The sequence below is a fragment of the Stenella coeruleoalba genome (assembly GCF_951394435.1).
Source record: "Stenella coeruleoalba genome assembly, chromosome: 9".
Taxonomy (NCBI): domain Eukaryota; kingdom Metazoa; phylum Chordata; class Mammalia; order Artiodactyla; family Delphinidae; genus Stenella; species Stenella coeruleoalba.
Window position 1 is genome coordinate 72,987,729 of NC_137155.1, and position 13,874 is coordinate 73,001,602.

The 13,874-nt window shown below is 42.8% G+C and overlaps 1 protein-coding gene across 8 annotated transcripts in view; it reads left to right on the forward strand.

Moving 5' to 3' along the window:
• Window positions 1-13,874, forward strand: part of ST7 (suppression of tumorigenicity 7) — a 259,694-nt gene that overhangs the window by 223,094 nt on the left and 22,726 nt on the right. For all 8 annotated transcript variants that reach the window (XM_079931456.1, XM_079931457.1, XM_079931459.1 and 5 more), the window contains one exon: window positions 11,997-12,147. In XM_079931456.1, coding sequence (XP_079787582.1) covers window positions 11,997-12,147 — 151 coding nt within the window. The remainder of the gene's footprint in view (window positions 1-11,996; window positions 12,148-13,874) is intronic.

Consider the following 13,874-nt stretch of genomic DNA (forward strand, 5'->3'; position numbering starts at 1 on the left):
TTTCACTCATGTAATGCTGGACAAATGAAGGGTAAGTTCAGCTCTGTTCTGTATTATCTGTGTATTGTTATGTTGTATTGCTATATACTGTTTAATGGATTTTGGGCTTCAGTTTTTTTCTTCCACTTTCCCGGAAAATGTGCTTCCTCACCTGCCCTGCTCTTGCCCAGCTGGACAAGGTTGACATGGGAGGGACGCATTTCTATCAGTGATCCGTTACTTTACACAGACCTAAGTTAATTAGTGCTATGTGCTCTTAGTATGCTACACCTCCATCGTAAGGCTCTCCCTGTGAAGAGACACATTTTTGGTTTGCAGGATGTTACATTCACTCCTTCAGGGTGCTAAAGATAAATTTCATTTTGACAAATTTCCAAAATAGACTAAATTATTGGTTTGTTACAAGCAGTATTAGATATGGTTTTTCCCTCTGTAGTGGTATTATAATAATAATTTTTATATTTGAGAAAAGAATAAAGTCATTCATAATCCCATCGTATCTAGTCATATTTAAGACCATTTTTTTAGCCTTTTTCCTATGCATTTTTCATACTTAGGAATCATAATCACATAGCATATTCATATTTTTAAAAATTAACATGGGACGCTTCAGTTGGACTTTATGGTTGGGAATTGGGGGTAAATTTATTCCTCCTGGGGGAGGATCATCAGATTTTCAGAGTTCTCTGACCTTAAAATGGTTATCCTCTAACTTAACAGTAAAGTGCACGTCTTTTAGCCATGTGCCTTCAAACGTTTTAAAATATTCTCTGGATGATTTACTTCCTTTTTTTTTGTTATAAAAAGCACATAACATAAAATCTACCCTCTTAACAAATTTTTAAGTATACAGCACGGCGTTGTTAACTATAAGCCTGTCGTCGTACAGCAGATCTCTAGAACCTTTTCATCTTCGTGACGGACACTTTATACCAGTCGAACAGCAACTCTGCATTTCTCCCTCCTCCCAGGCCCTGGTAGCCACCATTCTACTTTCTGCTTCTATGCATTTTACTCCTTTCGCTACCTCATATAGGTGGAATCATGCAGTATTTGTCCTTCTGTTACTTATTTCACTTAGCATGATGTCCTCCAAGTTCATCCATATTGTAGCATAAGGCAGGGTTTCTTTCTTTTTTAAGACTAAATAATATTCCATTGTGTGTGTGTGTGTGTGTGTGTGTGTGTGTGTATCACATTTTCTTTATTCATGCTTTCGTTGATGGAAATTTAGGTTGTTTCCACTTCTCAGCTATTGTGAACATGGGAGTGTAAATATCTCTTCAGGATTCTGTTTTCAGTTCTTTTAGATGAATCCCCAGAAGTGTGATTGCTGGATCATGTTTTTAATTTTTTGAGGGGTCTTCATATCGGCTGCACCATTTTACATTCCCCCAACAGTGCACAGGAGTTCTAGTTTCTCCACTTCCTTGCTAACACTTGTCATATTTTATTTTTTTGATAGTGGCCATCCTAACATGTGTGAGGTGATATCTTAATGTGGTTTTGATTTACTTTTCCCTGATGATCTGTGATGTTACCTTTTCATGTACCTGTTGATCATTGTATGTCTTCTTTCGAAAAATGGCATTTCAAGTCCTTTGCTCACTCTTAAATCAGGTTATTTTTAAACATTGAGTTGGAAGAGTTCCTTATTTATTTGGATATTAACTCCTTTTCAGCTACGGTTTACAGATATTTTCTCCCATTTCATAGGTTTCCTTTTCACTCTGTTGATTGTTTCCTTCACTGTGCAGAAGCTTTTTATTTCGATGTAGTCCCACTTGTCTACTTTTGCTTTTGTTGCCAGTGCTTTTGGTATCATATCCAAGCAATCATTGCCAAGACCAGTGTTAGGAATTTTTTTCACCTATGTTTAACTCTTAATGCATTTGGAGTTGATTTTTGCCTGTGGGGTAAGATATGGGTCCAGTTTGATTCTTCTGCGTGTGGATACCCAGTTTTTCCAGCAACATTTGTTGAAGAGAATGATTTGGTTCTTGCATCCTCTAATTGTAGACATCAGGTTGTGGTCAACTCCAGTAGTGAACCTCTTTGGGCATAAAGATTTTTTGGTCTTTAAGATTATTTTCTTAGGATAAATTTACAGAATGAGAATGACTGAGTAACATGTAGAAGCACTTCAGGGTTCTTGATATTTACTGCCAAGTTGCTTACCAAAAAAATTGTAGCAGTTTACACTCCCATCAGCTGGTGACTCCTACTTTTCCATTTCCTCACACCTTCGCCAGCATTTAGCAGTTTGTCTAAAAACAAAAACGAAACAGAGAGAGTGAGAGAAGGAGAAAAAAATTATGATTTTATTAAGTACAGCTGGAATTCTGTTCTTTTAGTTTGCATTCCTTTGCCACTACTAGTAACGTGGAACATTTTCAGCCATGTGCGTGTCTGAATTGTCAGGCCAAGTATGTAGAGTTCCTATTATTACTGAGAAAGCATTAATTACAATGATGGTGCAAAGGGTACCAACATAAAGGTAGGCAGACCTATCAAGTATTATTGAAAGAGTTCAAAAGTGTTCAAAACAAGGACACCCACTTCCTGTCCATGGGACCAGAGGGAAGTATGGGAAGGAGGAGTTAATTAGCTCCCTGCCTGTTTCTATTTTGCTAAAATGGGGATAAGAGTTAAGTCTTCATAAGGTTGTTGAAAAGTAAGTGGAATTACACTGTGTAACTCGTTCAGTGCGTAGTAGGTGCGCGATACGTGCTGGCCCTTTCATCGCCGCTTTGCTTGTACCTTCAGCTCTATTTCTGCACTTGCATGCTGGGTGGAAGTAGGGGCTGCCTAGAAACATGCATTAATGGTACTTCTTGGACCACCCTAGTCTGAAGAAGGATAACCAGAGAGTGTAACAGTGGCGCTACAGGGCCCTGACCTGGAGTACCCACAGGTTCTCCTCAGGCCTCCAGATTTGAGAGGAGTCTCTAGCACGTTCTGGCTGCAGCTGTTGTCTTCAGGGATTTCCAGTTTGTAACTGCTGGCTAGGTCCTTTGCTGATTAAGAGGTGCCCGTTTCTGACCTCTGCCTTGTATTCTTGTTCTAGCATAGCCACTCCTGCTTCCGCCGCCAAAAAAAAAAAAAAAAAACCCAAACAAAACAGGAACGACAAACTAATTAATAACGATTTATTATTTTTAAAGCAATAAACAGTTTTTCCCTCCTAACGCAATCTTATGTGAAACCCCAATGAACAAAGTAATTAAAAGTAGAACCACTGTGATGAAACTGGAATGAGAAGGCTGGTAGCCCTGCAACCCCAATGCACCTCTGCATACAGAGAGAAGCCTGTGAGCCCTGACCACCACCACAGGAAAACCCCCAGCTTGCGAGGTCCCACGCATAGAACAGGAGGCCCTACACCCATGCTGAGCCCCAGCTACTTGGGATGCTTGGGTGTTGTGGGTGGAGCTATCAAGGGAGAAAAATCAAGAAAGATCACCAGCACCGATGGGGAAAAGCTTTCTTCTTCATCTTGCCTAAAATCCCGGCACTATTAAACCTCACGCTCATCTTACTGGGCCCACCCAGGGACCTGCAGGGGGTGCAGTTGGCACCCTGAGGGTGCTGGCGGAAGGGGGCTCACCATGCTCCTAAAGCTTATTTACCAACAGAGCAGCCTGAGCTTGACAGAATATTGGGGTGAAGATCTGGTTTTTAAATTATATCAGAGTATGGAGAGAAAGTCGTGAGAAAAATGGAGAGCAAAGAATGAAGAATGTTATGACAGAAATGCATTCCCATTAAAAATTTGCATTTTTTTTAAAAAGCTCATATCATGTTAATCTAAAATTTCACGGGAATTTTGAAAGGCTCGTGGGGGAAAACATCCTGGTAAATGTATCTGCCAATGGAGTGTCCACAGGACCTTGTTATAATGATGGAAATTCTATTTCTTGCAAACACTAATGCAGGCCTCCCTTTATATCTTGGTAAAGCTGATTGACAGAGTATAAAATTGCTTTTTAATCCAATTTAGGAAACAAAATGTGTAGTGGGTTTTAACATTTAAAAATGCTTGAAGCGTGGAAGCAGAAACTCAGAATACCCTGGCAGATTGTCTGTGATATTGTATATCAATGGTATATTTCAGAAATATTATTTCAATATAAGTTGTTTTTGAATTGAGTCATGTTTTGTTCCAAAGCTTTTTTGCATTAGAGTAAGGAGAATGTATTGTGGAAATATGACCCGGAGAAAAATGAGCAGAAACCAGTTTTTAGCAATGTATCTCAGGAATAGAACGTTTCTAAGAGGTCTCTTTCTTTAACAAAAACCACTGTAGCTGCTCCCACCAAGGTCACTCCCGCCACGGCCTCCCCACCTCATCCTATCTCATGTCTCCTGGGCATTTGGTCCCACTGACCACTTTTTCTATCTGAGGTCATCTTGGCTCCTTGCCACCTTCTCCTGGGCCACTGCTGCCTCTCTGAGCACTCGTTGCCTGCAGCGCTTCCTCCCTGCTCACCCTCAGGTTGGTTCTCCTTTCCTGCTTGCAGCCCTCCCGGGAGACCTCATGCGCGGCCCCTGCCTCAGCCTCTCCCCGCACACCCAGACCCCTGTCTCCAGCTGCTCTCCCAGGCTCCAGACCTGCACACCTTCACTCCTCACTGCAGGCAGAGAAGTCTGGCAGGCACGACAGCTGCTAAGCCTTTTCCTCCTCTGGTGTCTTCATCTTAGCTAATGATCTCACATTATTCTAGTTTCCTAAACTAGAAATGTCACAGTGACCTTTGATTCCTTCTCTTGCCCTCAGATTCAGCCAGGCACCACGTCCAGGGGAAGTCCCCGTCCTCGGTTTCATCACCCCTCACTCGGACCGTGACAGGAACTTTCTGACTTTGCTAACTTGAATCTCTTCCCTGTCGGGTGCTCCTACATGTGACTTGCCCATTTCTTTCAAAACCACAAACTGTACCAACTCACTTCCCGATTGCCTACTGCAGAGGTTTTCAAACTGTCTCCCTAGGAGCCATAAGGGTCTTCAGTCTTCTTGTGGGTCCCTCCCCCGAGATCCCCAGAGTTTTGTTTTACGTCACTTGCACATTCTGTTTGATATTTCCTTTTTTTCCTTTGAACAAATTTGTTGGTGTCTCAAAGTTTGAAAACCACGGAATAACTCCGGGTGAAGGTCACACTCTGGAGCATAGCATGCAAGGCCTTCTACAACCACTTTTCCTGCTTCACTCCCTCGGAGAGTAGCATAACACCTGAGTTCCGGCGCAGGTTCCATCACATACAACTTGTGCAACCCAGGATGAGCTCTTTAACTTCCCAAAGCGTCCATTTTTCCATCTGTAAACTAGGGATAATACTATCAGCTCCCTCACAGAGCTGTAAGGGGTTCCTGAGATAAGAAGCTTGACGCACGTTAGTGCTTCAGCAGTGTTGGCAATTCCTGTCATGTTAGTACTCAAGCATCTCAAGATTGCAAGCCCAGTGTGTCCTCTGATGCTTTGGTGCCCAGCCTTGCAGTGGCTTCTGCCTCCCCTCATCTTTACAGGTAAACCTTTGTTTATTTAGTGAGACTGACTCATTTTTTCTGTGAAGCTGTCCCAGAGATAATGCTTCCCGTTTGCTTCCTGAGTACTAAGTATAGACCTCTTACTAAGGCAGTCACCATGTTGAATTTTATCGTTTCTTTGTACACGTATGCATGCGCACACACACGCTCCTACAAAGATTAGGGATTAGCAAGGTAGTCACCTGACTGATCATGTCCGTGCCCTTCAGGTGAATTGTGGGTGCGCCATATCTGTGCCCTTGGGGTAGACTGTGGGTGCTCCCACAGAAGATCGTTAGAGAGCACTGTGGCCACTGCTGTATCTGTGCCCTTGGGGGACACTACAGCACTCCCATATCTTTCTTTGGGATATACTGTGAACACACCCATATTTTTTGAATGAAGCAAAGTAACTGATGAATAGGTAAGTGAACCAGCAAGAAACAGTTACCTTGAGAAGAGGACCCCTGAGTGGTACTACAGATCACCAGGCTGAACTTGGCATTTCAGCTTTGCTTTGTGTTTGTCTCCATATTGGTCAGTTGGTGACTCTGCTTGCAGCCCGTTCTCTTCAGCTGAACTGCTACTACTATAAAATTGCTGAAGTATTTTACCTAGAAACAGACTCAATCATCTGTGGGACACACATACACAAGAAGTATAACTTACCTCCACGGTAATTTAAATACTTCATTTTTTTGTTTGTTTGTTAACAAAAATAGCTACTATTTGGTGAATACTTATGTGCCAGGAGCCGTGTGAATGCTTTACTAATATTATCCTGTGTAATATTCAAAAGTTAAACAGCAAGATGGGTATTTTTATTTTTCTGTTTTAACAGATGAGCAACCTGAGGTTGAAAGAAATTAAATAACTTGTCCAAGGTCTCTTAGCGGAATAGTAGAGACAGGATTCAAACAGTGATGCAAAGGGGCAGAGGGCAGATGAGGGGAGGGGGCCAGGGCCGGGGGACAGTGCATCTCAGGCTTCATCGCAGTGTGGCCTGAGCGAGCCGAGGTTCCTGCGTCATTTTTGTCCTATTCCAGCGTGCGTCTTACTGAGTCCAGGGTGTGGACAGCATTGAAACTCAGAATATGTAGCATGTCTTCCAAGTAGCACTAGCTGTATTCTCTGAACCCTTTACTGATGTTTTAAAAACATCTTTTCTGGGCTCACAGCCTCTTTCAGAGCCAGTTGCACCAAAGCACTGTACACATATGAAAAATTGCTCTCTCTGGTTATCTTGTTTGTTTGCATGGTTTGCTGTTTATGTTCTTGATGCAAGTCTAGAAAATAGTTTTGTATTATATATATATATATACACACACACACACGCACATATATATATAGACAGAAAAAATATTAAAATGCTTATTATAGAAAACTTGGAAAGCATAGAAAAAGCACAAAAGAAATTAATCTTCCATAAAATCAAATATTTTGCCACCATTCACATTCAATCTGTGACCTTCCAATGCTTTTAATGCCTACATGTACATTTGTATTACCCAAATCATTATCTGTACGATACACTTGGTCTTTTCCTTCATGATATGTCAGGAACATTTCCTCATGCTAGTAAATATTCTTCTACTACCTGATTTTGGGGAGCAGTTTGATAGCTATCATCTAAATGTACTGTTGTTTAATTAATCTGTTCTTTCTCGTTTTGTTTATTCCTGTATTTTTGCCAGTGATTTTCATATGACATCTGCTGTTGTCGGTATTGAAATCCTAAAAGGGGGTATGGATTTTTTGGCATTAATGTCTGTGTGAAGGATAACTTTGGGATCATGTTCACTCTAATTGTTATAGAATTTTAAGATCTTAACAGAAGAGACTGGAGCAGTCACGTGTGGTAGCCTGTGACAGGGCTCATCTCTCCTGACAGGTGAGCCGGCCTCTGCTCACAGACCTCCATAAGTAGGCAGTACTCAGCTCCTCTTTGCCTGTTCTAACGTTATATGTTCCCATCTTGGGCATAGGAACTAGATTCTGACACAAATAGATTTTGAAAAGTTCCTTCCGAAACCTTTAGAAGCCTTGCTTCAAGATCAATGTGATTTGAGAATCTGGGAAGGAAGTTAGAGGCAGGATGGCAAGCAAGATAGCACAGGATGCTGGCTTAGCGAATAGAAGCCAAGTAACTATTGCAGACAGGCAGGGAGTGTTCTCTGATTTGCAAGCTACAGTTATTCTAATTGATTTCTGCATACTTGTGGATAGGGATCTGCCCTCTTCCATTTATTTTTCTCTCAACAAGTAAGATGTGAAATGTTGCTCCATGCCTTTCTAATTTAAATGTTGCACATGTTGAGAACCGATCTTGCCAGCCATTTTAAGCCTGGCCAGGAACCTAACACATTGTTGTTATTAGCCTTCATTATTTGGTTAGAGCCAACATTTTGTTTGGAACTATGCTGCAGTATAAATCTCCTTTATAGACATAACCTATTTCTGCCATAAAGTAGATGCGATGAGAAGGCCGCTGAGTTTCCTTGGTGAGTTGCTCTAGTTAGTCTCACGAGGCCGCTGAGGCCAGGGGACGCTCATTGTGAGAGAGTTCTTGGGAAATGAGATTCATGTTCTTGAGGACTTATAATTGAGCTGAGGAGAAGGACACATGGATAGCTAATCTAAGGTGGTTTGTGAAAAGTACACATGTACAAAGATCAGAGGGAGCTTAGGGGAGAAACAGAGCATTACCTCACGGCTCACATTGGGTGGCTGTGGACGACGTCCTTGAAGCCATGTGCACCACGTTCAGTCTGAGTAAACCATCTGTCTCACACACATGTGCACTATTGCTTTCCAAATATGTAGATGCCCTGGTGGCCTACAATACTTTTGAACGAATTCTTGTATCATTACTATTTATTGTATAACTATTTGCCATGCTGTGTATTTTTGATCAGTAGATTCTACACTTACAGTTTCTATCATGGGCATCTGTGAAACTTTTTCATGTTAAAAATTGTTTCCGTTACTTCAGGGTTAGAAACTTCCATTGTCTGAAGCAGTGCTGTCCACTAGGACCTTCTGTGATCATAGAAATGTCTCTGCATTGTCCAGTAGGGTAGTCATTAACTCCATATAGCACTCGAGGACTTGAAATACGACTAGTGGGACTGAGGAACTGAATTTTTAATTTTATTTGATTTTAATTGATTTAAACTTAAATAGACACACATTAAATAGAGGCTACCGTATTGGACAACACAGATCTAACATATCCCTTTGTAGATAATTTTCTAAAAATCCTCCCTCTTTCCCCAAGTTTCCTCTGCCACACCCCTTCCTAGTTTGTTTAGACTTCTTCCCACATGCGGGTGGCTGCCGGGCCCACTTCTTCTCAGGTGCTCCTATTCCTGAATGTTCCTTAGCCCAAGAGAAGAGTTCTCTCACAAATGTGACTTTGAAAGCCTTTCCTAAATCATAGAAATGAAAAGGAACAGTGTGCTCGCCTTGGCAGCACATATACTAAAATTGGAATGATACAGAGAAGATTAGCATGGCCCCTGCACAAGGATGACATGCAAATTCGTGGACCATTCCATATTTTTGAGGGCGTGAAGAAAAGGGAACCCTCTTGCACTGTTGGTGGGAATGTAAATTGATACAGCCACTATGGAGAACAGTATGGAGGTTCCCTAAAAAACTAAAAATACAGCTACCATACAACCCAGCAATCTCACTACTGGCCATATACCCTGAGAAAACCATAATTCAAAAAGAGTCATGTACCACAATGTTCATTGCAGCTCTATTTACAATAGCCAGGACATGGAAGCAACCTATGTGTCCATCGGCAGATGAATGGATAAAGAAGATGTGGCACACGTATACAACGGAATAGTACTTAGCCATAAAAAGGGACGAAATTGAGTTATTTGTAATGAGGTGGATGGACCTAGAGTCTGTCATACAGAGTGAAGTAAGTCAGAAAGAGAAAAACAAATACTGTATGCTAACACACATATATGGAATCTAAAAAAAACGGTACTGATGAACCTACTGGCAGGGCAGGAATAAAGACACAGGTGAAGAGAACGGGCTTGAGGACACAGCGGGGGAAGGGGAAGCTAGGACAAAGTGAGAGAGTGGCATGGACTTATATACACTACCAAATGTAAAATAGATAGCTAGTGGGAAGCAGCCGCATAGCACAGGGAGATCAGCTCGGTGCGTTGTGACCACCTAGAGGGGTGGGATGGGGAGGGTGGGAGGGAGACGCAAGAGGGCGGGAATATGGGGATATATGTATACGTATAGCTGATTCACTTTGTTGTATAGCAGAAACTAACACAACATTGTAAAGCAATTATACTCCAATAAAGATACATTAAAAAAGTTGACTATTTGGTAGGCTATAAATAATTATTAGAAACTCAGAAGTCAAAATCTTATTCTAGGGCACTCATTAAGCAAGAAATTTTCCCTTTCCTTTGTTCTCCTGATGATTATTTAAAAAAATTAATAGAGTTCATAGCATTTTACAAGTTATGACCCTTGGGGCCTTCTAAAATCATCATGGGCAGTAGCAGAAGCCATGACATAATGGCTTCTATTAAGGTAAAATTACGAGACGATATATTTCTGAACATAAAATTCTACCTTATATTTATATATTTATTATATCAATAGATACAGTGCTAGTTGGATTACTAGGTAATTCAAAATCATTATTTTTCCTAAAAGATTTTTGTCATTCACTGTTTCAAAACAAGATGAAGGAAGAAGGCAGTAACATGTAGAATTCAAAAAAGCACATGAACTCGTGCTTGAGGACCTCCCATCAAAATAATGAACACCAGGGCTTCCCTGATGGCGCAGTGGTTGAGAGTCCGCCTGCCGATGCAGGGACATGGGTTCGTGCCTCGGTCCGGGGGGATCCCACATGCCGCCCAGCGGCTGGGCCCGTGAGCCGTGGCCGCTGAGCCTGCACGTCCGGAGCCTGTGCTCCGCAACGGGAGAGGCCATGGCAGTGAGAGGCCCGCGTACTGCAAAAAAATAATAATAATGATGAACACCTTTCATGGACCAGCCTGGGAAGAGGTCTTACTATCGAGGAGGGCCTTCAAGCCCACCGGCTCCGCAAGTGTGAGGGCTGCACGGCTGCTCTCCGCTGCTCTCCGCTGCTCTCGGGGTGGGCTCTCATTTCCTGCTCTTCCTGCTTTGAGGCCTAAGGCTTGGAGCTTTCTTCAGATAACCAGACCCAGAGCAAGGAAAGTTTCATTTGCTGAACCAAGAGACCGGAATGTGTCCACCCGGCTCTTGCTGGGCGGTGCGCCCCGATGCCAAGCATGCCAACAGGAGAGGAAGCTTAAAGGCCACTGCACCCCACGTGCCCAGTGTATGAACCCACAGCAAGATGAGAGCGAAACATTGATGGGTGTCTTGTGACCTCCATTCTGTGGATCTGGATTCTTCCACTCTTCCCCCTCTTTCATAAATTTAAAATTGTTGGACAGCTCTTCTCATAGCACCTCCTTTCGCTGTATTTGTGCTGTTTTCATGAAACACGTACCTCTGTGGTCTGCTATTCTCCATTTTACAGGAGATGACTGGGTTGTTGTGACAGTGGTTGGTGGTGGTGGGGGCGTGTGTGTGTGTGTGTGTGTGTGTGTGTGTGTGTGTGTGTGTGTGTGTTGGGAACGAATCCGGAGGGGAGGTGGTGAAGAGTGGAGCTCGGGGAACGCCAGCTGGCAAAGACAAGTGAGCATCTGCAAATATAAAATACCGGCCTGAATTTGCTTCCCTTTCTATTCTATAGTAAACACGAAAGAGTACAAAGGGAAACTTAGTCTGCTGTGAGCCCCCAGGAAGAATATCCATTCTTACCCTGCGCTCCTGAGACCCCTGCAGTGTTTCGGAAAGGAGCCGAAAGAACAGTGTGGTTTGGGGTCTGTACTGCTCCCCTCCCTTGGGTCTTCCTGTGCCCAGGCTGCCACCCCTCTTCCTCCAGCACCTGAGCAGCTACGGGTGACCCTTTCTGCAGGACTAGGGCCTTCTCCTTGATAGATCTGTGAGGAAAACCTAACGGGCAGTGCTAATCATCCCCAGGTCTCTCCAGTGTGGTTGGTTTAGTCATATGAAACTTCTTAACCTTCATGTGTTTGTTTCATGTATTTTCATTCTGGTTACAAGATTATACCAACTTACTGTGTCTCCTAAATTTTCCTTTTTGCTGTTTGAGTCTGTATATGTATATATATATTTCTTTGATTAGAATATCTTAGCCTGAAAGCCTCTGATGTTCACTGTAGGAAACTAGTACAAGGCTAATTACCTGCCAGCAAACTTTGCATTGCTGGATGTTTCAGTAATTGCCTTCAAATGTAGTGATGAGGTTGCAGGTTTGATGAAATGCTTAAGAGCGGCGGCTTTAGGGAAATCAACCTCTCCATTTTCCATTCTGAATTCCAAATTACTGTGTATTAACACATCTGTCTCCTGCCTTTTTTTATTTCAGTACCTACTAGAAATGAAAAGCTTAATCCTGCCCCCAGAACATATCCTGAAGAGAGGGGACAGTGAAGCAATAGCATATGCGTTCTTTCATCTGGCACACTGGAAGAGGGTAGAAGGGGCTTTGAATCTTCTGCATTGTACGTGGGAAGGCAGTAAGTAATTTTCTTTCTTTGAAATGTTTTTAAAGCATGAAAAGATGCTAAAACTGTTTTTACCCTGAGTGTTCACGGTGAGTGATGGAGATTTGCATATCTGTAGCTCTCCTTCTCTGTGATATTCCATCACCAAGAGATGGTTAATTACTCAGGCTCTCTAGTTTCCCAGTGGTGGCGGGTGTTACTGTGGTGATCCCATCTCTGCAGCTCAAAAAGGCAAGTTTATACAGTGGATGGGGTGAGTCTGGGCTATCCTGGCAGAGGAGCATTTTACAGCTGGAAAACCCTCTTTGGAGACCTGGACAGCCCCTCGGCACCATGGGAACCTTTGGCGTGGGGTCAGGCCTCGTGCTGGGCTCTGATGACCACTTCTGGATGGCCTTTCTGGGAGGGTTGGCTGAAGAGCCACAGTTATCCTCCAGGAGAGCTGGGTTAGCCAAACACAAACGAGCAGCGGTTACGCTTGCTTCAGAACAAGAGCAGTGGCCGCTGGACTCCAGTATGGTGGCAGGTGTAGCATTGTGCGTTAAGGGATAAATGCCTAGATGGATTTGGGGATAAACTGATCTGAGCACGAGCTGGGCACCGTCATTCCGTGTAAGGAGAAGCGGCTCCAACGGTGGGTGAGACGTGCTCCCTGCCCTGGAGAAGCATTTCATGCAGTTGGGAGGAGTCATCAGCAGCATGTAACAGCTGCCCAGTGATTCTTCAGACAGGAGAGGCCTATGGGGTGGAGCAGTCATGGTTAACCTTATGGGTCATATGAGATTTGAACCAAGCCTTGAAGAACTGGGACGGTATTATAAGCAAGGACACTGTGAACAAATGCTGAGCGGTGGGGCTGTTGGGGAGAATGAAAATTAAGGAAAAAGGCTCAAGATTGTGGATTATTGGACCCCATATATATTGACACTCGGTTATCATTAATTTAAGCAAAACAAACACAACATGTAGCATGGGGGTTTTTTTTCCCCCTCTCATGGGGAAAAGAAATATTAGAGTCTTCAGATAATTTTTCCTGAGTTCACTCCTACTCTGATCAGCCTCACAAATGAATGTCTTTTTAATCCCTTTCACTGTTTATCTTTGCTCCTTCCATTTTCATTTTGCTAATCTTCTGCTCTTCCCTTTTCCTGCCCTTCCCTAACCCAGCAGGAATCTAAACTGGTGCAGGAAGGGAGGGGGGGCAGCCGAATGAGATGGAGTAAAAGTAACTTGACAGGGGACTCAGGTTGATTGAAAGTTTTTTGTTTAGTTGTTTTGAAAACATTTCTTTAGAGAATTGATAGCGGGTCAAGTTAAATCATTTACTATTTATAACTTGAGGGATATCGACTTGATCGATGTTTCTACCCCTACTCTGTAAGTGTGGTAACATATTCCAGGTGTCCTGGTCCCGCTATTTGGATATGTTAAGACAGCACACTCTGCTCAGGGTGTGTGTGGACATGTATGCAGTCCCCTCTGGCTTGGGCTTCTTGTTGCATTTAAAGTGTTCTATCCAGATGAGACAAAAGGAATTTTTATTTAAACATGAGAAAGAGACAGAAAAAGCCCAGCAAGAATAAACATGAGAGGCCTCACCTAGTGTTAGTCGTGGTAAAATTAAATGGACAAACTGACTTAACCAAATAAGAACGTATTTATAGATCGGTACCTTGGAAACATAGTAATAGAAGCTTATTGATTGGATCTAATTGATAAGAAAGTTACCAGTCCTATAG